Raw genomic sequence first — 24968 nt, 5'->3', positions numbered from 1 at the left:
AGTTACTGCCCTCTGACAGGAACTGAATGGCAGCTGGTGCTGAGATGCCAAGTCCCATGAAGAATTCAGCATTGGTGGCAGCATGCACAGGTAGCAGATCAGTGGGACTGTGGCACTGAGTCCTGTGAAGGACTTGATGCTGACAGCAGGTGTAGTCTGGTCTCAAAACCATGGCTGCTGCTGGCAGTGCATAGTTAACTCACTATCTGGTGCAGCTCTGGCATCATTGTGGCATTACTGGTCTCCAGTGATGAGAAATGATTGCTGCCTCAAAATTTCATTAAAACCTGGCATCTAGTCATGTTTTCTGTAACAAGAGACTTGCCCTGGTGTGATATTGCCTCACATGCTAAGCAATTACCACCATGTAGTACAGTTTACAGCTGCACTTGCCTATCCTCATCTCACAGTCCACTTGCGTATCTGTTAGTGTGATGTATCCACATTAGGAGCTACTTGCTTCTGGCTACTAACACAATACTCCATGGTGGCTTTCTCACTAGTTCTTATTACTTTTACTAAAGACTCATAACTTTTGATCAAACACTGGGTAGCAACTCCCTTTCTGTATGTGGACAACACAGATATCCTGATAACCAGTAGAGGTGACACATTGCAAGATGCAGTTAATGAAACTACTTGTCATTTAGAATCATGGTTTGAAGCAAATATACTACTCATAAATACTCAAAAAACTGTAAGTATGAACTTCCACACAAGACAAAATCTAAACCCCTTCAATGTAATTATAGTTGTTGGCAAAGATGACATTACGAACAGGCAGGACACCAAATTTCTTGGACTTACCATCAGTAACACACTAAATTGGAAACCACATATTGAGGCATTGTTAAAAAAGGCTTAATAAAACCTGCTATCTATTATGATCATTAAAAGACACAGCCAGTGTAGATACCTTGAAGCTGGTGTACCATGCCCTGTTTGAGTCTGTCTTAGCTATGGTCTAATCTTCTGGGGAAAGAGCTCTGATTCTCTCACAATTTTCAAGTTACAAAAACAAGTAGTAAGAATAATGAAATGTAAAAAAAAAGAACTGAACACTGTAGACCACTATTTCAACAGCTAAAAATCCTGCTGCTGCCATGCCTCTATATATTGGAACTAGCTTGTTTTACGGTACAGCACTTGGACGCCCTCGACAGAAATGCAGACCACCACACACATGACACCAGAAACAAAACACAGTTACAAATTATAGCCCACAACACAAAATAATATGCAAATGGGGTTAAATGTATGGGCATTAAAATATACAACAACCTCCCAACAGGCATAAAAACAAGCAAAAACCCAAAAATAATGAGAATTAAATTAAAGGAATTGCTACTAAATCACTGTTTCTATTCCATACATGAATTTCTTGAAACAAAATTTTAATTACTTGCAATAAGCTGTTTATTCAGTTGTAGATGTTTCTACTTAGTAAGATAATTTAATTATTGTATCTTATCTATATTCTGTCTGTATCTCATATAAGTATTCTGCTATGTGAACTATGTACCACAATATTTTAATTACTTGTAATAAGCTGTATATTCACTTGTAGGTATTTCTACTTAGTAAGATAATTTAATTGTTGTTTGTTACTCATATTCTGTCTGTATCTCTTATATGTATTCTGCTATGTGCAGTATGCACCACCGTCATCTCTCATCACACACCACCTTTTTTTTTATATATTTTGTCTATATATCCTATATGTATTCTGCTATGTGAGTTATGTGCCACAACTGTCATTTCTTGTCATATACCATCTTAACATAATTTTTCAAATTGACTTGTCCTATATCATGATGTGCTTCACTGTGCAAATTGTATAATCTACAGGACCAATAATAAATCAAATCAAATCAAATCTGAAGCACCACTGTCAGATTATTATTATTATTAGTAGTAGTAGTAGGAGGAGGAGGAGGAGGAGTAGGAGTAGGAGTAGTAGCAGTAGCAGTATTGTTTCAGTTAAATTTATCTTTTCTCCCTGTACCTGCTCTTTGATAGACATACGGTCTTCCTGTATGTTTCTTATTGTCTATTACTACAGCCGTAAATTCAATTGTCTGTTCCATGGACTAGTAACATTTGTCATGCGAGCATACGGTACATTTTGCCAATATCAAACTGGGATTGTCGCACGACTTTGATATAACATGGCACATTTACACTTTGTGCTAAGATCACATATATTGTCTCTGTTTTTACTGTATTAATTATTAGTAGCAGCAATGGTGAAAAATTTTCGTTACTACTAGTGCAAGTTTCAGTACATCACAGGAGGGAAGTTAATATTCATAGCAAAATACCATAAATATCAAATTATAGTTTCTATACTAGTAAGAGGTTCCCTAAGCATTGAAAAATATTAGGACATTTTGTAATAAAGAATTAGTGTCAAAACGCAAATTTATGTGTCTGTAGTCCTTATATTCATGAGATCAATCCTAGATAAATTCATCTGTGGGGAAGTATGCTGCCAGGTAAATTACTAAATGTATACACATTCTGAGGAAATTTCATCTTCAGAGAAGACTTGTATGTGCCAGTTTGAGATGTTTCCTCCATCCTACACAAATTTGCAAATCTTTTTGATTTTAAAATAGTCCTAATTAGAGGCTATACTACTCTGTACCTATGATGTGTAGAATGATTACATGTGATTAATATCTTAGTTTTCTTAATGATGAATAAAGATTAAAAATATGGTACCATAAAATAAAAACAGAACAATTTTGTCCCTAAAATATTTTCATAGTGCACTGAAAATACTTTATTGACAAATATTTTGAAAGGTAAAATTTGTACGTGTGTGTGTGTGTGTGTGTGTGTGTGTGTGTGTGTGTGTGCGCCTGTCTGTATGTGTTTTCTGTTGTGCAGTGGAAATTTGTACATAAAATGCATCAAATAAGTATTGTTGAATATTAAATATTAATGTGGGCGTGCATATTACAATGAGAATAATGTATCAAGAAAACAGATGGAGCAAAATGCACTTGAATTAAGTTTTCAAAGCTTTAAGCCAACTTCACTCCAGGTTTCCAATGTAAAGAGTGAGGATGTCTATGAAATGTGTATGTAAAATCAGTCTTACCTTCAAATACATTGAAGAGCCAAAGAAACTGATACATCTGCCTAATATCATGTAGGGCCCATGCGAGCATGCAGAAATGCCGCAACACAACATGGCATGGACTCAACTAATTTCTGAAGTAGTGTTTGAGGGAATTGACACCATGAATCCAGCAGGGCTGTCAATAAATCTGTACAAGTATGAGAGGGTGGAGATCTCTTCTGAATGGCATATTGCAAGGCATCCCAGATATGCTCAGTAATGTTCATGTCTGGGACGTTTGGTGGCCAGTGGAAGTGTTTAAACTCAGAAGAGTGTTCCTGGATCTGCTCTGTAGCAATTCCGGATGTGTGGGGTGTCACATTGTTCAGCTTGAATTGCCCAAGTCTGTTGGAATGCACAACGGACATGAATGGATGCAAGTGATTGGACACTATTCTTATGTACGTGTCATCTGTCAGAGTCATATCTAGACATATTGGGATCACATATCACTCCAAATGCACATGTCTCACATCATTACAGCACCTCTACTGGCTTGAACAGTCCTCTGCTGACATGCAGGGTCCATGGATTCATGAGGTTGTCTTCATAACCGTACATGTCCATCTGCTTGATACAATTTGAAGCAAGACTCATCCGAGCAGGCAACATGTTTCCAGTCATCTACAATTCAATGTGAGTGTTGATGGGCACAGACAAGGCATAAAGCTTTGTGTCATGCAGTCATCAAGGGTACATGAGTGGGCCTTCAGCTCCGAAAGCCCATATAAATGATGTTTCATTCAATGGTTCACATGCTGAAACCTACTGATGACCCAGCATTGAAATTTGCAGCAATTTGCAGAAGGCTTGCACTTCTGTCACATTGAATGATTCTCTTCAGTCATAATTGGTTCTGTTCTTGCAGGATCTTTTTCCAGCCACAGCAATCTTGGAGACTTGGTGTTTTACCAGATTCCTGATATTTACACTACACTCATGAAATGCTCATACAGGAAAATCCCCACTTCATCGCTACCTCGAAGATGCTATGTCCCATTGCTTGTGTGCCAACTATGAACCATGTTCAAACTCATTTAAATCTTGATAATCTGCCATTGCAACAGCAGCAACCAACCTAACAACTGCAACACACACTTGTTGTCTTTTATAGATGTTGCTGACCGCAGCACCATATTCTACCTGTTTACATATCTCTGTAATTGAATATGCATGCGTGTACCAGTTTCTTTGGTGCTTCAGTGTAGGATCTGTAGCCGGCCGAAGTGGCCGTGCGGTTAAAGGCGCTGCAGTCTGGAACCGCAAGACTGCTACGGTCGCAGGTTCGAATCCTGCCTTGGGCATGGATGTTTGTGATGTCCTTAGGTTAGTTAGGTTTAACTAGTTCTAAGTTCTAGGGGACTAATGACCTCAGCAGTTGAGTCCCATAGTGCTCAGAGCCATTTTGTAGGATCTGTCTGTAATAAGGAAGTAATGGCATTGCAAATCTGCAGAACACTCACAGGCAAATCCTACTCCATACCAAGATCACATGATCAGAGAGGTAATGTAGGTCGATGACAAAAATCATGGCCTGTGAGTTTGAATGCTCACTCCTTAGGTATTCTTACTATCATCTGGTTTCAAGACAATGACACATTAAACATGATTATTTTTACCAGTGTTAGTAACATTATGAAGCTACGGATGCTACATTTGTAATTCAGGCCAGAAGAAACCCTTGTTAAACATTTTTAAATCCCTATGCTTTTTACTTGTCATCAATAATGTAGCCTTTTCCTGATTTTATCTGTAATGTGCTCCAGCAGTGTCTGATATTTTCAGTTTCAATTTGTACAATCAAAGGCTATAACAGCTAAATTTAAGCTAATTGTTTTTTGTCAAGAACAGATGGTAATTTACATGCTGTAATTTATTATACAAAAAATTATTTGCAAATGAGGTTGATAGAGTATTCCTCTCATCAGCCTTTTAGCAGCTTACCTGTCAGCAGGACTATCTTTATCAATACCAGAGACAACAACCTCCCCTGCAGAAGTTCCTTGTACAGCTATTCCATAACCATGCAAATCAGACTGAAGAGTTAGGTACACTGTCTCTGAGTGGCATACACCAGTACAGCCAGCACTAGTCACTGAACCTATAAGAAAATAAAATACACATTAATTTTATAATATTTATGCAGCAGTTATTATCCAAATAATATTCAAATGACATATTGTGGAAGTTTAATATGTTTCCCTTTTGACAGGTGTACAAGTTGCCCATAGAGCCATCTGTCTACAGACTGGAAAAAACTTAAATGAATGAGGTTTGCAAAATATTCAACTTTGTAGCTTATCCCAAGATCATTTTAAAGTGTTGTAGCCTGTTGTTCATGGGCGCACATACACACACACACACACACACACACACACACACACACACACACACACACACACACACACACACAGAGAGAGAGAGAGAGAGAGAGAAAGAGAGAGAGAGAGAGAGAGAGAAATACAGTTTTGGATGTGAGAATATACTAGAAATATATATTTGAGAGGAGACTGAAGCAGCTATCACAAACTGCTTCTGAATGTTGCATTAACTACCCATCAATAATGACAAGCTTATACATTTCCTATATTTCCTCTTTCCAGTTGCAGTGTGCTACCAAGGTCTTGGAGAAATATTTGTATATAAACGCCCGGATAAATCTTATTGATAAATTAGTGCTACTCTAGCAACTAGCATAAAAGTACACACTGTTTTATGTCACAACAATAATAGTAAAAACATATATATAATGTGTTGCCCATTGAAAATATATGTAGAAGTATTAATTGAGTATTTTTTTTTAAATTTGTATGTTATCATGTAATTTGTAGGAGCAGGAGAAATAAGGTACTGTAAACACATCAACAAAGATTTGAGTTTTTGTAGAAAAGTGCATATAAAATACAAATGTGCTGTTAATATCCTGTTTCTCAGCACAAGACTGTACTGACACATTTCACCAGATATAATGTCAGTTTTAGCTTTACATTGTCATACTTACCTGTTGTTTTCACTATAGTACACAAATTACTTAAAGACAATAGGAAATAAAGTGGGCATTATGGTTGCACTTTAAAATTTACAGCAAGACATCATCTTGACATTTTTAGGAGAAGTAATATCAGTCATAACAGTAAAATTACAGGGAAGAGCAAAAACATAGGAAGTATTGATATGATAGAATTATCACTGGAAGAAGAAAACTGGAGGCTGCCATGGAAGTGGAGAAAAGGATTTAACAATACTATGATGGTTTTTGATAGAGAAATACAATTATGTCAAATGTATTTGATATTGGAAACTGGTGGACACGGAATAGCCAGAGACTGAAAAATGTAATGATGCAAACATATTGCACAGAAATTTTCGGGGAAAACATGCCATATTTTACACACTGTAAGGCACTATGGGCTATAAGAAGCAACTTAATTTTTAAACAGATTAAAATAATAATATTTTTACCATTTTTATTATTAGATTGCAAAGTCAGAATAAAAAAATTCGTAGTTTATGAAACCAAACAGACAGTTAAAATCTCTGAAAATCACCATCTTCAAGCTCTGGCCATTTTGAATTCAGCGCTCTATTTGCACATATAGTCTTCTTCATTTTTTCAGTTCTTCTTTACTAGCCCACTAATCATGAATGGTTTTTTTCTGTTGGTGAAGGGCTGAAATGCCATTCAGCTGCTCTGTTTCCATGTTTTTGCATATGCTACTACTTTCAATTTACAGGCCATATCAAATGAATACCATTTATTTTTTGCACTTTAAAAACCTATCCACTAACAAAAATATTGTACTGTTGCCAATAACTGTTATGACTCACCCATCTTCAAAGTGCTGCCACACAGTTACGTGCGTCCTCTACATGCGGCGCTGTCTGCCAGCCATGCAGCAGCAGCGCCACCTAAGCGGCCAGCCAGCCGGCGGCAGCTAGACTTGGACAAAGTTATGATTTGACTGTTATAGTGTACACACGTCTTACTCTGTTTACTTGATCTGTGACTTTCATGTATTGTGTCTTCCTTGAAATATATTTGTTCAACTTGAAGTTATTACAATTGGCAACAAGGTAGCGATTTTTCTTTTTCATCGTTGACCCACATGTTTCCATGGCTACTTTAGAGCAACTATTGCAAGGTCTCATAGAACAGCAAACGCTTCTCACAAATGTGATTCATGATTTCGTCGTGGCATCAAGTGCGGGGTGTCTCTCGTCATTGTCTCTACCTACTTTTCCTCCTTATGACAAGACGCCGGAAGACTGGTCTGATTACGAAAAACCTCTTCAACAGCACTTCTTGGCATTTCATGTCGCAGATGAACAAACATGTAAGTCTCTGTTCCTTTCATGGATTTCACCTCAAATGTATCGGTTGTTGTTGTAGTTGGCTCCTTTGAAAGATCCTGTGTCTTTGTCCTTTGCTGAAATGTGCTCACTTCTGTCCGTCTATTTTCAAAAGCAAACGCATGTGGTAGCCTCTCGTGTTGCCTTTTATCATTGTTGAAAACACTCGAATCAACCTATCATGCTAGGGCTGCTGAACTTCACGGCCTCAGTAGAAAGTGTCAATTTGTTACTGAAGTTCACAAAGAATCCTACGCCGATTCCATGGTTCGGCGCCCGACAAAGAAGTTAGGCAACGTGCCCTTCAGTTGGCAAATCCGACTCTAGATGAAGTCCTATCCATCGCTCAGTCTTTTGAAATTTCTCGTGCTGCTGGAGCGCAAATAGAGGCATGGGGCAACGTTGGGGAAATACAACCTCTGTGCAATGTTGACGAAGCGTGTGGCGTGTCCCCACCAGCCGATGTGGCCGCAGTATGCTCCCAAGCACAGCCTCGACCTAACCGTAAACAAACCTCTAAGAAACTGCAGCAAAACCCACAGCAACTTCCTTCATGTCCATGGTGTTTTACAAAACATTCATGAGAAGATTGTCCACAACATTGGCCGTGTGTCACAAATGCAAAAAAAGGGTCATGTGTCATCCGTTTGCAAATTCCGACCACATACATGAAATTCATGAACATGACACTGATTCTGATTCTGTGTTGTCTGTCAATTGTACTGCTTCCCTTTAAGGGAAGTTATTCCTCACTGTCCAAATACTTGGTCGAGATGTTCGCATGCAGGTGGATACTGGTTCTGCTGCCACTATCATCAATTCTCAGACGTATCTTCAGTTGGGCTCTCCACTCCTGTCACCTGTCACTAGGCAATTACGGACTTACAATAAACAGAAGATTTCTCTCTTGGGACAATTTGATGCTGAGGTATCTTACAAATCTGTCGTTCGCACTGTTCCCATATTTGTGGTTGACCATAGTAACGCGGAGAATCTTTTTGGTTTCGATGCCTTTTGAGTTTTTGGGTTCTCCATAGATGACTCTGTCAATATCGTCTCTGATGCTATTCCTTATGCTCAATTGGATTCCTTGTCGATGACATTTTCGTCCCTTTTTTCTCCTGGATTAGGCCATGCAAACGACTTTGAAGCTCATATCACGCTCAAACCCACTGCTCAGCCTAAGTTTTTTTGGGCTAGGCCCATTCCTGTGGCCCTTTGTGATCAGGTCAAATGGGAGCTGGATCATCTCACTGCTTCAGGGGTCTTGCTTCCTGTCACTTCCAGTGAGTGGTCCTCTCCTGCCATTGTCATTGCTAAGCCAAATGGTGATATTCATCTCTGTGGCGATTTCAAAGCCACTGTGAATGCTCAATGCCATATCGACACTTACCCTATGCCTCGACCTGAAGAATTGTTCAGTAAACTTGCTGGAGGCCAGTATTTTTCTAAAATTGACCTGTCAGAAGCTTATCATCAACTTCCTCTCAACACTGCTTCCTGGCAATTTCTGCTCCTTATCATGCCTTTCAGCCTCTATCAATACCAACAATTGCCATTCAGGGTTTCCAGTGCCCCTGCTCTCTTTCAACGATTCTTGGAACAATTATTGCTCACTGTCCCTGGGTGTATAAATCATCAGGATGACATTGTTGTCACTAGTTCCACCACTGACGAACATCTTCAAAATCTCCACTCACTTTTTCATGTCTTACAGACTGCCGGTCTTAAATGTAATCTTCAGAAATCAAAATTTTTTCAGGCATCTATCACATTCTTGGGGTTTCAACTCTCTCAGGATGGTATTTGTCCGCTTCAGCAAACTGTCGCTGTGATCGATGCCCTTCCTCGCCCTACATCTGTTAAGGAACTGCAGGCCACCTTGGGGAAAATAGCATACTATCACAAGTTTTTACCATCTGCTGCTTCGGTGGCTCAGCCGTTGCATCGCCTGTTGCATAAAAATGTGCCTTTTCACTGGTCCGCGTCATGCGATGCGGCTTTCCAGAAATTGAAGACTATGCTGAAACAGGCCCCGTGCCAGTCAAATAACACCTATGGACGTTAGCAATCTACAGACCACCTCCATCAAGACCTGTATAAAAAATTCTGAGGGGGGAAAAGTGTTGTGACTCGCCAATCTTCAAAGTGCCGCCGCACAGTTACGTGTGTCCTCTACATGCGGCACTGTCCGCAAGCCATGTAGCAGCAGCGCCACCTAAGCAATCAGCCAGCCAGCGGCCGCTAGACTTGGACTCAGTTATGATTTGACTGTTAAAGTGTACACACGTCTTACTCTGTTTACTTGATATGTGACTTTCATACACTCCTGGAAATTGAAATAAGAACACCGTGAATTCATTGTCCCAGGAAGGGGAAACTTTATTGACACATTCCTGGGGTCAGATACATCACATGATCACACTGACAGAACCACAGGCACATAGACACAGGCAACAGAGCATGCACAATGTCGGCACTAGTGCAGTGTATCTCCACCTTTCGCAGCAATGCAGGCTGCTATTCTCCCATGGAGACGATCATAGAGATGCTGGATGTAGTCCTGTGGAACGGCTTGCAATGCCATTTCCACCTGGCGCCTCAGTTGGACTAGCGTTCGTGCTGGACGTGCAGACCGCGTGAGACGACGCTTCATCCAGTCCCAAACATGCTCAATGGGGGACAGATCTGGAGATCTTGCTGGCCAGGGTAGTTGACTTACACCTTCTAGAGCACGTTGGGTGGCACGGGATACATGCGGACGTGCATTGTCCTGTTGGAACAGCAAGTTCCCTTTCCGGTCTAGGAATGGTAGAACGATGGGTTCGATGACGGTTTGGATGTACCGTGCACTATTCAGTGTCCCCTCGACGATCACCAGTGGTGTACGGCCAGTGTAGGAGATCGCTCCCCACACCATGATGCCGGGTGTTGGCCCTGTGTGCCTCGGTCGTATGTAGTCCTGATTGTGGCGCTCACCTGCACGGCGCCAAACACGCATACGACCATCATTGGCACCAAGGCAGAAGCGACTCTCATCGCAGAAGACGACACGTCTCCATTCGTCCCTCCATTCACGCCTGTCGCGACACCACTGGAGGCGGGCTGCACGATGTTGGGGCGTGAGCGGAAGACGGCCTAACGGTGTGCGGGACCGTAGCCCAGCTTCATGGAGACGGTTGCGAATGGTCCTCGCCGATACCCCAGGAGCAACAGTGTTACTAATTTGCTGGGAAGAGGCGGTGCGGTCCCCTACGGCACTGCGTAGGATCCTACGGTCTTGGCGTGCATCCGTGCGTCGCTGCGGTCCGGTCCCAGGTCGACGGGCACGTGCACCTTCCGCCGACCACTGGCGACAACATCAATGTACTGTGGAGACCTCACGCCCCACGTGTTGAGCAATTCGGCGGTACGTCCACCCGGCCTCCCGCATGCCCACTATACGCCCTCGCTCAAAGTCCGTCAACTGCACATACGGTTCACGTCCACGCTGTCGCGGCATGCTACCAGTGTTAAAGACTGCGATGGAGCTCCGTATGCCACGGCAAACTGGCTGACACTGACGGCGGCGGTGCACAAATGCTGCGCAGCTAGCGCCATTCGACGGCCAACACCGCGGTTCCTGGTGTGTCCGCTGTGCCGTGCGTGTGATCATTGCTTGTACAGCCCTCTCGCAGTGTCCGGAGCAAGTATGGTGGGTCTGACACACCGGTGTCAATGTGTTCTTTTTTCCATTTCCAGGAGTGTATATTGCATCTTCCTTGAAATATATTTGTTCAACTTGAAGTTATTACAATAACACAAATCAGCTTCAGTTCAAGCTCACTGGTGTAGCCTGCAATAACGCATTAGACAGTAATCTGGATTTGTGATTGCGGGGCAGGTGGGAGACAGTGTTAGTGAGCTCGTGAATCCCTGCAACTCATGTTAATTGCATTAGTGAACTGCCACTGCCAGTTGAATCCAATGTTACCAGACAGAGGTAGGGTTCCTGCAGCATGGAATATATTGTCATTTTTAAGCCTAAATCAAACACTGGGCATTTTTGTATTAATTTCGAGTATAAGACAGACCTGAATTTTGGAGACAATTTTTCGAAGAAAAGAGTGTGTCTCATAGTCTGTAAAATATGGTAGCTCCCATGATTGTAGGATATTGGAAAACTAATAAAGTAAGCAGAAAGATCACAATTTTTTTATAAAATCAAATGAATAACATCACTTAAAAATACAAATTTCCCTTGACTAATTATGATGATTGCATTAGTGTTGGCAGTTCATGGATGGATATGGAACCAGAACTTTTCCTTAATGGGTTGGCTTGAGAGTTTCAATGATATGGATCATTGGACCATAGGTGCAACCACACTGGAAGAATATCTGAGGAGAGACCAGACTAAAATATGGTTCCTGAAAAGGAATGACAGTATTTTCAATGACTGTAGGGGCAACAGTCTGGATGCTTTGCTGATCTGGCCCTGTAACATAAGCCAACATGGCCTTCCTATGTTGGTACTGTAAATGGCTAAAATTGTGGGGAAATGATAGTTGTTACATATGTCAGGGACATGCAGTTGACTGTATGGTTTAGTGACGATTGAGACTATGAGGAATTTGTTATCAAAAAATATGTTGTAAGTCTTATTCCCATTTATGAATTTCAGAGAAGCTGGAAGTCATTTTTGATTGGGGGGGGGGGGGGGACAAGATCCAGATGGCATTGATTCTGGAGCAGCCATTTGGGAATGTTGTGCTCGATAATGTGTTTCGCCATTGGGTGATCAACTTTTACTGATCTTACACATATTTTGGCAGTAACAATTCATTCAGGTGGGCAGCTGGTTAGTACTAATGTACACATAAAAGGCTGTGTGAAAGTTGTAAGGTATGACTTGTTTCACCAGCTGACCTGACTCTGATAGGGCAGGATATGCCTGATACAGAACTGAAACAGGGTGTGTATAGCACCTGGCTCTTCATCAGTAACATGACCCATGTGGCAAGGCTTTAGTAGTAGATGTGGCATAATGATCAAGCAAGATATTTTGTAGATTGGGAATGCAGTGTATTACCACTCTGGGATGGGTGGGAAGGGCTGTGGGTAGAATAATTTTTCATTTCCAGGAACAACAATAGGCAGTCAAAGACCTGGTGAAGGATGTGGTTAAGTTGTTCCATGTATTGTACCCAAAATGTGACATGGCTGGGAAATACTGGCTAACAGACTGAAGGTGTTGATGGTGAGTCACTGAAAACCACACAAGACAACAACAGTGATGGACAAACAACAAGAAAACATGACAGAATGACAAATCTGGAGTGTAAACCATATCGAGAGCCTGTATGTAGCAATATCTGAAACCAAGCAACATTGCTCAGAAGAGACGATATGAGAGCACAGTTGGAACATAACTGGGGTCCAGCCCCCATGCTGCTAACTTTATAGCACAGCTACAGGAGCCAACAGGCTGGCACATGAGTCCTGGCCTATGTCTAGTGCTGAAGCAGTGATAGCAACACTTGCAAACATTAGGAGCATCACCTAGCAGCTGTCATCTAGTTCCAGGCATTCTGGTGAGCTTTTGAACTTGTCAGATTGGGATACCAGATTCCCCCCTCCCAAATGGGTGCATAGGGTCTGAAGCACCCTGTATGTCATTTCAGAAGGTGAACCAGCTGCACAATTGGTGATTTGGTGGAGATGCCTGACAGCTGGGAGAAGGTACATGGGATGTCAGACAATGCACTGGAGACTGGCGATGTGGGAGATGACTATTGAGGTTATGCATGCTGCAGTATGTACTCAACCACCAAACCTATATCCGTGGGAACCTCCAATGGGGTGCCCTGGAGTGCAAATTGTACCTGTGCAGTTGGGGGGTTTGCAAGGGGGCCATTACTAGTCTGAGTGACCCACTGATGGTGGCGCAGTCAGTAGGTGGTGCCAGGGTTGGTTGGTGTACTGACACTCCAAACCTCATAGAGTATCAATCAGCACAAGGTCCCGTCAATGGCTACTCACCACTGTAGCCAGCATCCATGAATGTTTTTCTCCATAGGAACATGTGCAGATAACAGAACCTGATGGGCATTGTCCAACATGGTGGAGCCAGGTTCTGAGGACTGTTATGATGGGAAGTGGAGGAGAGTACATGGCTGTTGCCCATGAAGGAGCGCTGCTGGGCTCTGGTTATGGACAGGGGTGGTCCTGTAGGTGCTCAGGAACATCATGAGCACTGATGTGGAGGAAGATTTGCCCATCGCTTTCAACACTTGTAGCTATTATTTACATACCATCTGCTCCACTTCACCATTGGAGAATGGGTCAAACAGTGAGCTAAACAGATTTTAATTCCACTGGTATTGCAGAACTGTTCAAAGGCTGTTGCCATGAATTGGGGCCGGTTGTCAGACAGGAGGGTGTAGGGAAGCCCTTTGATGATGAGAATCTGGGTAAGTGCATTGAGTGTGGTGGTTGTAGTGGCAGATGCCATGCTAACTACATGGGGTAGCTGGAATAAGAATCTACAACAATGAGCCATATGGAGCCCAGAAAGGGACCAATCCACTCCAGATGACTGCAGTTGCAGGAATGATATGGAATGGACCAAGGGGTGAAAGAATAAGGAGAAGCAACCTGATGGTGGGTGCATGCAGAACAGCTGCCCTACGTGACCACCATCTCTTTGTTCAGACCTGACCAGTAGGAATGTTGTCTGGCAAGAACTTTCATCTGTGACATGCCACAATGCTCACAATGGGAGAGTTCCAAGATATGAGGATATAAGGTAGTCAGAATGACAATGTGGTGGGAATTTGCATCTGCATTCAGCAGGACAGCAGGAGAATGTCAGAGACAACAGACAAATGATGATCAAGGTGAGCCCAGGCCTGGAGTTCTGAATCAGCAGATTTGAAAAAATAAATGGGCAAGCCATTGAACACCTTCCAAGGCGTGTTTTCATTTTATGTCAATGTTGAAACAAGATACCTCCTGTTGGTCAAATGCTAAGTCTTGTCCTGAGAGTTGACAAGGGAGTGCATCCGCATTTGCATGTTGTGTGGTAGGATTGTACTTAATGGTGTAACTGTAAGAACTAAAGAAAAGAGTCAAATGCTGGAGCCTTTGAGTCATTCACTCTAGAAGCTGAGAGTATAGTCCAAAGAGTGCTACCAGTGATTTTTAGGCAGCAATGAGGGCAAACCCAGTTGCAAAGAGGTACACATGGAATTTCTTAATGGCAATGATGATTGCCAAAGCCTCTTTCTCGATCTGTGAGTAGTTTCTTTGAGCATGTGTCGGTCTTTGATGCACTGGTGATGAGTTGCTAAGTACCATCATTGTTATGGAACACAAGCACTTCACTAATGCCATAGGGGAAATGTCAGCAGCCAAAACAAGGGGATGTGATGGAGGAAAGGACATAAGGCAGAGTGCCAAGACTAACATGTCCTTCAGCTGGGTGAAAGCATGTTCACAGACAGCCCACAACTGGAAATTAATGCCCTTCTTCCACAACTGGTTGAGTGGGTGCATAATGTTTGCTGTTTGTGGAAGGAACTTCACTTTACCCAAAAAGGCCTTCAGTTTCTTTAGTTTCTGAGGACATAGGAGAGAGTCAATAGCTGAGATGTTGTGATCAGTGGGATGAGTCTCATTTTTGTTGAATAAGTGTCCAAAGTATTCCACTTGCTCCTGAAGGAACTGAAATTTTTGTAGGCAGCACTTGCATATGGTATCATGCAACATAGTAAAGAGGGTGCAGAGGTTATGCTGGTGGTCTTGGTGGTAACTATTATGTCACCTAGGTAATTGGTACAAGAGGAAATGGACACGGTTAACTGTCTTAGGTATCTCTGGAAGATTTCCAGAGTAGAAGTAATTCCAAAGGGCAAACGTTTGTGTTTGTACAAGCCAAAGGGTGTATTGATGAGCATAAAGCATTGCGATTCCTCATGTGGGGGTCTGTAATTAAGCATTGGCAAGGTTTATCTCAGAAAAATATTCACTGCTAACAAGTTTTGTAAGAAGATCCTCTGGATATGGTATGGGGTAGGTTTCCTCATGTGTCTGGCACTGGCTGTTGACCCAAAATCTCCCCATAGCCAGAGGGAGCTATTTTGTTTCTTAACCTGCACCAGGGGCACGGCCCAAGCAGTAGTTTTGACATGTTCAGTTACCCCTGCTTCATAAAGGCAATCAAGTTCAAGCTTGACTGCTGTCTGTAGGGAGTCTGGAAGTGAACATGCCAAAAAGAAATGGGGCACTGCATCAGGATGTAGAGAAATATGCACCTTAAAATCGGTGGCACATCCCTGGCCAAGTTTGAACGGAGATATGAAAGATGCAAAAAGTCATCAAATTCCTGGAAGGGAACCATGTTCAAGGTGAACTGAACTTCATCCATGATCGAGAACCAAAACAGTGAGAAAGAATCTATGCTAAAAATGTTGCCAGGTGAGTGACTATTGACAACAAACAGCTTTATTGGCCATGTAACCTTCTTGTACACTGCTGTATTTGTGAACTGACCTCTGAGGGGAATTGAGCTGTCACAATATGCAACCAGCTTGTGGAGGTTGGGCCAATGCTGGGAAACACAGACAAGCATATGTTGAGAGGTTCACCAGGGAAACCATTGCTCCTGTGACTGCTTGGAAACAAACATCCTGATGTGCAATCATGAGGTCAATAAGCAATTTGTGGTAGGAGGATTGCCCTGGAGAACAATGGCCTGGAGTTCATGCAATGTCTCTCAATGCAAGTATGGAGTGAGGTTCGACTGTCCTGATGTTTAGTGGCAAACATTTTGGAGATGCCAACCCTTTCCACAATGGGTGCAGTGTGCCTAGTGATCTGGACAGTCTGTATGGTTGTGCATTGTGAAACAGTCAGGACAAGATGGGAGACCCCCACTGCATATGCTGATTTAGTGTAACTGGCTGCTCAGAGGTCACTGACATGTCCAAAAGTGATGAATCACAGCACCACCATCAATAAAACGACTTATGAGAATTTTGTCCCCTTGGTGGTGATTGAACCACTGCCACCTTTGGCAAGCCACAAAGTGTTTATTTGCTGCCTGCACAATCTTGAAAGAGTCTGTGATTTTTAAAATGTCTCCAAGGAAGGGTTGTTCAGCTTGAGGGCTGAAATGTGTGCTTCTAGACTGGGGGCCAACTGGACCAGCACATCTCAAATCAAGGTATCCACATATAAGATTTCGCAAGATGGATCTGTGCAAGTGAAATCACAACATTTACTCATCCCCTGCAAATCCATCACCCACGAGCAGTATGACTGATCCGATTACTTGTGGTATTGATGGACCTCAAGGCATGATGGAACCACATGGGAAGGAGGATGCTGCATCCTGGGATGTATGCCCTTCTGCAATGCAACCAGATCTTCCAGTTTGGACTGATGATGCCAATGTCATCACAGGTAACACCAAAGTTGCCACACTGTTCCCCTATGCCAATCATGAGTCCAAAAAAAGAATGGGACATGTAACATGCTTAGCCAGTCTTTAGAAAGCCACATGGCTCCAAGCCAGCAGTTCTAGTTGCAAAGACAGTTCTGATTATAGCTCCACTTCAGCAGGTTACCTCCAGGTTCAGCGAGCAGCCAAGCTGTGGTAATCAGGAAGCCATCGATCACCCATACAACTCATATCCTTCACAAGTTTTGTTTCGGACTTTGCATCTAAGTGATCATTTCACTCTCTTAGTTCAGACCTTATGTAACCACCTGGATAATCCCACATGTTACTATGCCTCTGCCAGGATTTGGACAAGTGTTTCCAGTTGGATTGGATCCACTTAGTGGATTAAAAATGACAGCTAGTTTACCAGCCAGCTGGATTATCACTTTTCAGTGGTTTCCCACATTCAGATAGGTGAATATTGGGCTAGTACCCAAGTCCTATCTCAATTTGTAAATATTTAGAAAATGTTGGCATACATTCACATTGATAATCCTACACACAGACAGTTTGGGGCACATATATTTTGCTCAGGGGATAAAAGGATGGTGACAGGAAAAACATCCAGCCACCATTTAAATTAACCATTCCAAATTCAGTAAGAACCATGCTGACACCATCTAGAAGTGGGACCAAGGCACAAGAAAAAGAAGAAGAGTATGGACTTTGCATCTAAGAGACCCTTTAAGTCTCTAAGGTATGACTTCCTGTGGAAAATGATCATTTGACTCTATAGTCTGTACCTCATATCTACATGATAATCAATGGGCTAGTGTAGATCACATTCAGACTCTTGACATTGTTGTGTTGATTTTAATGAGACTGTCATTGGTAGTTATGTAGCCACCTTCAGAGAAACTGGCAATTTAGGGCATGCAATACGGCACTTGGTGTCTACTGTCACAATGAAATAATGATGAGGATATTTGACCATGAGTATCATCACAACAAATTGGAGATGAGGATGTCTGACCATGTGTACCATTGCAACAAAATGGTAATGAGGATTTTCCAACATGAGTGATAATTTACATTTTCAATTGTGGCAACTTCATTCAGTGCATCTTTTCAACTGTTCTCAGTGAATTTTGGTGTTCCTACCACTTCTTTGCTTATATTCTGATCAGACAGTATTATGTTTCCACACAGCAACTCCAGACCTGGACATCTCAACAGAGTTACTGCTCTTGTTGCAAAACATGCAACAGACACAGGAGTTTATTTTGGCCAAATTGTCCCAGCCAGACACTAACTCAACCCAAGCAAAGACACTACCACCTCTGCTGTTTCCAAATTTCAATAAGATATTAGAGTCATGGCTGAATGATATTGCCAGGTTTGAACAGCACTTTATGGTCCATGATATTACAGGCGACACACGACAGAAAGCCATTTTAGTTGCACACACTGGTGGTTACGTATCTAGACTTATTCAACAACTTAACAGAGAGGTAGATCCTAGTGAACTAACATACACTCAGCTGAATAACAAGCTGCAAATTACTTTGATTCACATATACATGTAGCAGCTGTTGAACATAAAATTTTCAGCTGTACAAAGAAAAGTGGACAAAGTTATCATCAGTGGACAGTCCAATTATAGGAACTTATGTGGGCATGTGAATTCCAGTGTCTCAGTGACAAGAGTAATCAATCATATCGAATTCATTAGCGTGGGACAGGATTTCAGTTTATTCACTGGATGACTGTCTGAAAAATGGTGCAGTGAAGGTGAACAAGACCTCGTTAGATGCTGGTTTACCTCTCATCTGTGCTTTTGAACAAGCAATGACATTGTCTGTGGGATTGTAGAACACACACCCCTACCCTCAACTGTATTTCAGATTAGTAAAAAATACTGAAACATGGAATTGTCTCACTATCCAGTGCACTGATGGGCTGGATATAACCATCTTCCCTCAGGACACAATAGGAAAACAGGAGCCCAATAGGTTACTCTCTTGTTTTAAGTGTTTTATAACTCACCAGCATGAAAATTGTTATTTTTGAAAAGCAAAGTGTAATTACTAACACAAGAGAGGCCACAAGGCAAAAATGTGTAATTCTGCACATCAGATGAAAGTGAATGGTAAAAGTTTTACTAATGAAAAAGAAAAATTTTTAGGTTCATTTCACAATGGCTTACAGGTTCATGCAATTTTATCATGCAAACATTTAAATTTACAAGTGTGAATCAATGTCACTCTTGCTAATTTCCATATTGATAAGGGTTCATCTTCAAAGATTCTCAATTTGCAAACTTACCAGTGGTTAGGCTCACCACATCTCCAACTGTTCCACAGTAAGTTTTTTTTTGTAAATGTGTCAATGGTTAGGCTCACCACAGCTGTGACTGTTCCATAGTAAGTTTACCAGGTACAGTAATACTTGCACAGTAACCTGCAGCCAGTTTGACGCTAATGTATTGTACAAGGAGACCACTGTCATGGCAAAGTTGGTGGTCAAATCACAGGATGCTAGTAATATCCTGCATCTCTAACTATTCAGCAAGTTGGGTCTGCGAGTACACAACACAGACAGTTAGGTGCAGGTGCCATACCCCACATGCATCTTATGGACCTCATACACAATTCCCAAACTCTCTTTGATGGCACAACAACTTGTGTCAGGAACTACGAAGTGCATATTATACTGAAGCCATCAGCAGTAAGTGTACCCTTTGCCTTCAAGGATAAACATTCCTTGGAACCAAAACATGTCCAGGACAAAGGATCAACATACCACAGCACAGCTCAAGATGATCAATGTCCTATGGAACTCCTACACAGTTGACTCTAAAGGACACAGCTGTCCATTGTCAAGGCAATTGATGACAGGGATCCACAGCCTGTCACATGTCCACATAAACTCAAACTAAATAAAAAGGTGTTTGTCACCATATTCGTCTAGGGCAGATGAAGTTGGGTACCTGCTCAAAGTGTCAAACTATTGGGTCACTCTATGGTTGAAGCTCAGATGGCCAATCAGGCCCATGCCAGGAAACACCTCAGTCAGGTATGTCCACAACAGGGATTCAGTAGTTTATCATTCAGGAGGATGGTGGTTCAATCCCATCTCCGGCCATTCTGATTTAGGTTTTCCGTGATTTCCCTAAATCCTTTCAGGCAAATGATGGGATGGTTTCATTAAAGGAGCATGGCCGATTTCCTTCCCCATCCTTCCCTAAGCTGAGCTTGTGCTCCATCTCTATTGACCTCGTTGTCAATGGGACGTTACACACTAATCTCCTCCTCCTCCTCCTTATCCTCAGTAGTTTATGACTAAAATGCTGCTAATTTTTCTGTTTCAGATCTGCTCGGTCTGTGACACCATCCAGGTGAGCCACAGCATCCACATCCTGACTCTTCCTGACCTGAGGATCACATCAGCAGAAGACTAGTATCGTCAAGTTTACCTCCATGCCCGGGTGAGCAGGGGCGCAGTATTCTGGGGTACATGCCCTCCACCCTCCTGGAATACAGCAGGTCTGCTGGATTGCCTACTCAGACAACGTGTTTATTGCCTGTATTGCCTGGCTTGTGAAAGGCTCCATTTGGATCAGTGGCACCAACAATGTCACAGGTGGCACCAAAGTTGGCACACTATTCCATTATGCCCATGGCAAGTCCAAGAAAAGAGTGAGACATGTAACCTTCCACTCGACCAGTATTTAGGAAGCCACATGGCTTCTAGCCAACAGTTCTGGTTGCACAGACAGTTCTGGCTAGAGCTCCACTTCAGCAAGTTACTTCTAAGTTCATTGAGCATCTAAGCCATGGTCATCAAGAAGCCATTGATCGACCATCCAGCTCTCCCCCTCCACAACTTTAGTTTTGGACTTTGCATCTAAGTGATCCTTTAACTTACTTAATTTGGATTTTGTGTCTAAGAGATGCTTTAACTCTCTTAGGTTTGACATTATGTCAAAGTGGTCATTTGACTCTACTGTTTGGACCTTGCATCTATGCTATAATTAATGTTCACATTCACATTCTTCAGAAGAGTTGAATGGCACACACTGTGACTTTAACAAATGTATTGATTTTAGTGTGACTGCCATTGGTAGTTGTATAGCCACCTTTGAAGAAACTGGTAATTTATGGGATGTAATACACCACTTGGTGATTGCCATCACAACAAAATGGCAACGAAGATATTTAATTGTGAGCACCATCGTGACAAATTGGTGCCAATAATCCTTGACTATGAATACTGTTGCAACATGGATTCTGCTGGATAATGAAGTGGACTGTTCTTACTGTTGTTTGTGTGGTGTGACCGCCAGACACCACACTTGCTAGGTGGTGGCTTTTAAATCGGCCGCGGTCCGTTAGTATACGTCGGACCCGCGTGTCGCCACTATCAGTGATTGCAGGCTGAGCGCCGCCACACGGCAGGTCCAGTCTAGAGAGACTTCCTAGCACTCGCCCCAGTTGTACAGCCGACTTTGCTAGTGATGGTCCACTGTCTACATATACTCTCATTTGCAGAGACGACAGTTTGGCATAGCCTTCAGCTACATCATTTGCTATGACCTAGCAAGGTGCCATATTCAGTTACTATGAATGTATTCTGAACAGATAATATTGTGAATCACATACCGTCAAGAGCGACATTCGTCATTAATGGATTAAAATTAAGTATCAAACTAATTACGTCCGCTTTCTGAATTCTAATTCCTTGTCATGTTCCAGACCTCACATCAGTATAGTCCTTCCCTCCTCACACCAGCCTGCATGAGCTAAAACGCGTGCATTTCAGCCTCCATTCATAACATGGTGTTGGCTCTTCTGCCAACACAACATTGGCGATGAGGATGGGATGGTCGCTCACTGGCTGTGTTGCTCCACGGTCGCCATTATTGCACCTTGATGTCTTTGCTACATCCGCTGCATCAGGTTCCTGTGCAGCGGCAGACACCTGCTTTTGCCCCAGGTGACGTTGTTTACTACCGCGACTATCGAGGTTCATGGCATTGGCTTGAAGGGCACATTCTTTGTTGCCTTGGACATGTTATGTATCTGGTTTTGGGGGCCTCTGGTGAGGTGTGCCGGCATCTCAATCAGATGATCCTCTGTCGTCGCACGGGATCTGCCACTCGCCGTCTGCTTTCAGTGACGGTGCCGTCCGGTCAGCACCCCAGGAACCCATCTACTGGCTTGCCTCAGCCCCAGGAGTTACCGACAATGCCTTCCATTTTGCCCCACGGCAACGCGCTGCCGATCGCTCCCCATGACCAATTGTCCTCCGACATGGAACTCTTGCCCATTCCAGACCATATGTCGTCTTTGCCCGTCGGGTGCCCCGGCTCAATGGAGGTCGACCCTTCGGCCCCTCCTGTCTCTCTACGGGCGCATACACCGCATGTTGACGTGCACCCTGGACTAGGTTGTCAGGTGTTCCCTAGCTCCCCGTGGTCTGAATAACAGGGTGCGAGTGGCACAGCCTCGCCTGTTGTTAGGCACCCCCGCCTCGTCGCATACGTCAACATGGGGTCCTCCCCACAGAGGGCGGAGGCCTTATACCACAACCGTCCGCCAATTTGCGAGGGAGGAATGTGGTGTTACCACCAGACACCACACTTGCTAGGTGGTGGCCTTTAAATCGGCCAAAGTCCGTTAGCATATGTCGGACCCACATGTCGCCACTATCAGTGATTGCAGGCCGAGCGCCACCACATGGCAGGTCTAGTCTAGAGAGACTTCCTAGCACTTGCCCCAGTTGTACAGCCAACTTTGCTAGCGATGGTTCACTGTCTACATATGTTCTCATTTGCAGAGACGACAGTTTAGCATAGCCTTCAGCTATGTCATTTGCTACAACCTAGCAAGGCGCAATATTCAGTTACTATGAATGTATTCTGAACAGGTAATATTGTGAATCACGTACCGTCAAGAGCGACGTTCATCATTAATGGATTAAAGTTAAGTATCAAACTAATTACGTCTGCTTTCTGAATTCTAATTCCTTGTCATGTTCCAGACCTCACGTCAGTATAGTCCTTCCCTCCTCATGCCAGCCTGCGTGAGCTAAAACATGTGCATTTCGGCCTCCATTCGTAACACGGTCTTGGCTCTTCTGTCAACACAACAGTTCAAGTTGACTGTGCCTATGTGTGAGATTGCTGGAGTGAAATTAGGCTTTGGTGCCTATGGACTGGTATACTTATTCAGCCACAAAGTACCTAACGTCAAAATCAACAATTTACTTGTGACTCAGGACAATTATTTTATTGCACTGTGAACTTATTGACTTTTGTTTCATGTTTCAGTGTACTTATAGACATGTAATTAACAACTGTTGCCAGAGAAGAGTCAGCCAAATAAGAAATACAACAGAGGAGCAATTTATTGTGTGACGTACAGTGGTGTTTGCCACATACACCATGCTCTATGTGTCAGTTCCTAGTTCAAAGGCTGACACCAGGCATTCAGCATACTGCCCAAGAGGCAGCCACACAGCACCTATAGACACCAACCAATGGCTGCATGACAGACATGCCCTTCGCCTGGCACAGGCAGTGCCACTATCAAAGAGTATAGGAGTCTGCTGCATCAGCCTCTCTAGTGATACTACAGTGTTAATATGGACTTGCCAACAGATTTGGGTTATTCTGGATTGCACATTGGATTTTCCTGAACTCGTGTTCCACTGACACCCATTGAAGTTAAATAAATGATATTTATCTAACTGTTGTTGTGTCTTTCATTCCCTGCTTTCTGCCTAGAACTCATGAATCACTACAGGATACAACACATACAGTCATATTAGGTTCATAGATAGTATTTTATACTATTTACAAACAGTGCATAGAAATCTTCAGATGCCATTGATGAAGACTGTTCAGAGATGAAATTGACGAGAACTGTACAAACCCAAAGCTAAATTCAGAATAAATGTAGGAAAGAAATTATGAGTTCATGAACTTGTATGACAGTCTGTGTTGCTCTTAAATGATAAATTAAAATGAGCAAAGCCTTGAACAATTATGCTGCTGTGCACTCTTTTAAAATACAGGTATTTGCAACACATAGGGATTTATGATAGCAATTACAATAAACTGTTGTATGTACAAGTATGTCTTTGATGCAGGTTTGACAGGTCTGATAGGTTAGTGGCAGAGGAAGTTATAAATCAAGACATTTGGCTGGTTGTTATGAGATTTGGCTTGTGTATGTTACAGTGCAATAAGGATAATGAATGAAGGGGAACTGGCATGAGACTGCTGTGTCCTCAGTGGATGGGCGTGACCATATTTACCCAAGTACAAAATGATACTGAGGAAAACAACACTTCCCCCCATGTTTTAAGAGTCTCATTGAAAAATTTTTATTTTTAACATAATCAAAATTACAAACTGTTTTGTGGATATAAGGCATCTCCTTAAAAAATTTAACATTATACCTATTCTAAAATTATGCCATTTATTGGTTTCTACATTCTGATAACAAAAGGAGAAATAAAATAAACAAAAAGAAACAATTTAATTTTTATTTTTGCTTTCTTTTTTGCGTACTATCTCTGTGGTATCAATACTTTTAATCATTGGCACCATCATCACCATTCTCTGGTAATCCATGAAGGAAAGTGGGATTACAGCCAGACATGTAGTACTTGAATAATGATAAAACCAATGTATTTGAATGTACCATCATTTATTCTTTCTAATACATGCTTAGTACATGCTACCAGTTTCAACACCACATGATATCTCCAGGGCCTGAACATAACCTGCCATACACAACCATTTTCATATGCAATGAACAGAATGGTATGCATTCTGAGATTGTTGTTGCCATGGAAGGTACAGAATCCATTTCATTTTGGCCCACTGCATATGATCCTGTTCAGTACACATTGTCATCATTGTCTTCATCACTGGTACCACCATCTTTGCTTGTAAGCATACTGGCATTTCTTCCTTTGTGACACTCCTCCCACAGTATGTGGGAGCATATGGAATAAGTTCAGAGAAATGTGAGTGGCTCGAAGACTTCTTAAATAACA

At 42.4% G+C, this 24968-nt stretch overlaps 1 protein-coding gene across 1 annotated transcript in view; it reads right to left on the bottom strand.

Annotated features, from left to right (window-relative positions):
• Positions 1-24968, bottom strand: part of LOC126471289 (glutamate receptor-interacting protein 1) — a 445652-nt gene that overhangs the window by 163856 nt on the left and 256828 nt on the right. The window contains exon 7 of the mRNA XM_050099408.1: positions 5072-5228. Coding sequence (XP_049955365.1) covers positions 5072-5228 — 157 coding nt within the window. The remainder of the gene's footprint in view (positions 1-5071; positions 5229-24968) is intronic.

Source organism: Schistocerca serialis, chromosome 3, assembly GCF_023864345.2.
Source record: "Schistocerca serialis cubense isolate TAMUIC-IGC-003099 chromosome 3, iqSchSeri2.2, whole genome shotgun sequence".
Classification (NCBI taxonomy): domain Eukaryota; kingdom Metazoa; phylum Arthropoda; class Insecta; order Orthoptera; family Acrididae; genus Schistocerca; species Schistocerca serialis.
This window is presented reverse-complemented; position numbering and strand designations above follow the sequence as displayed.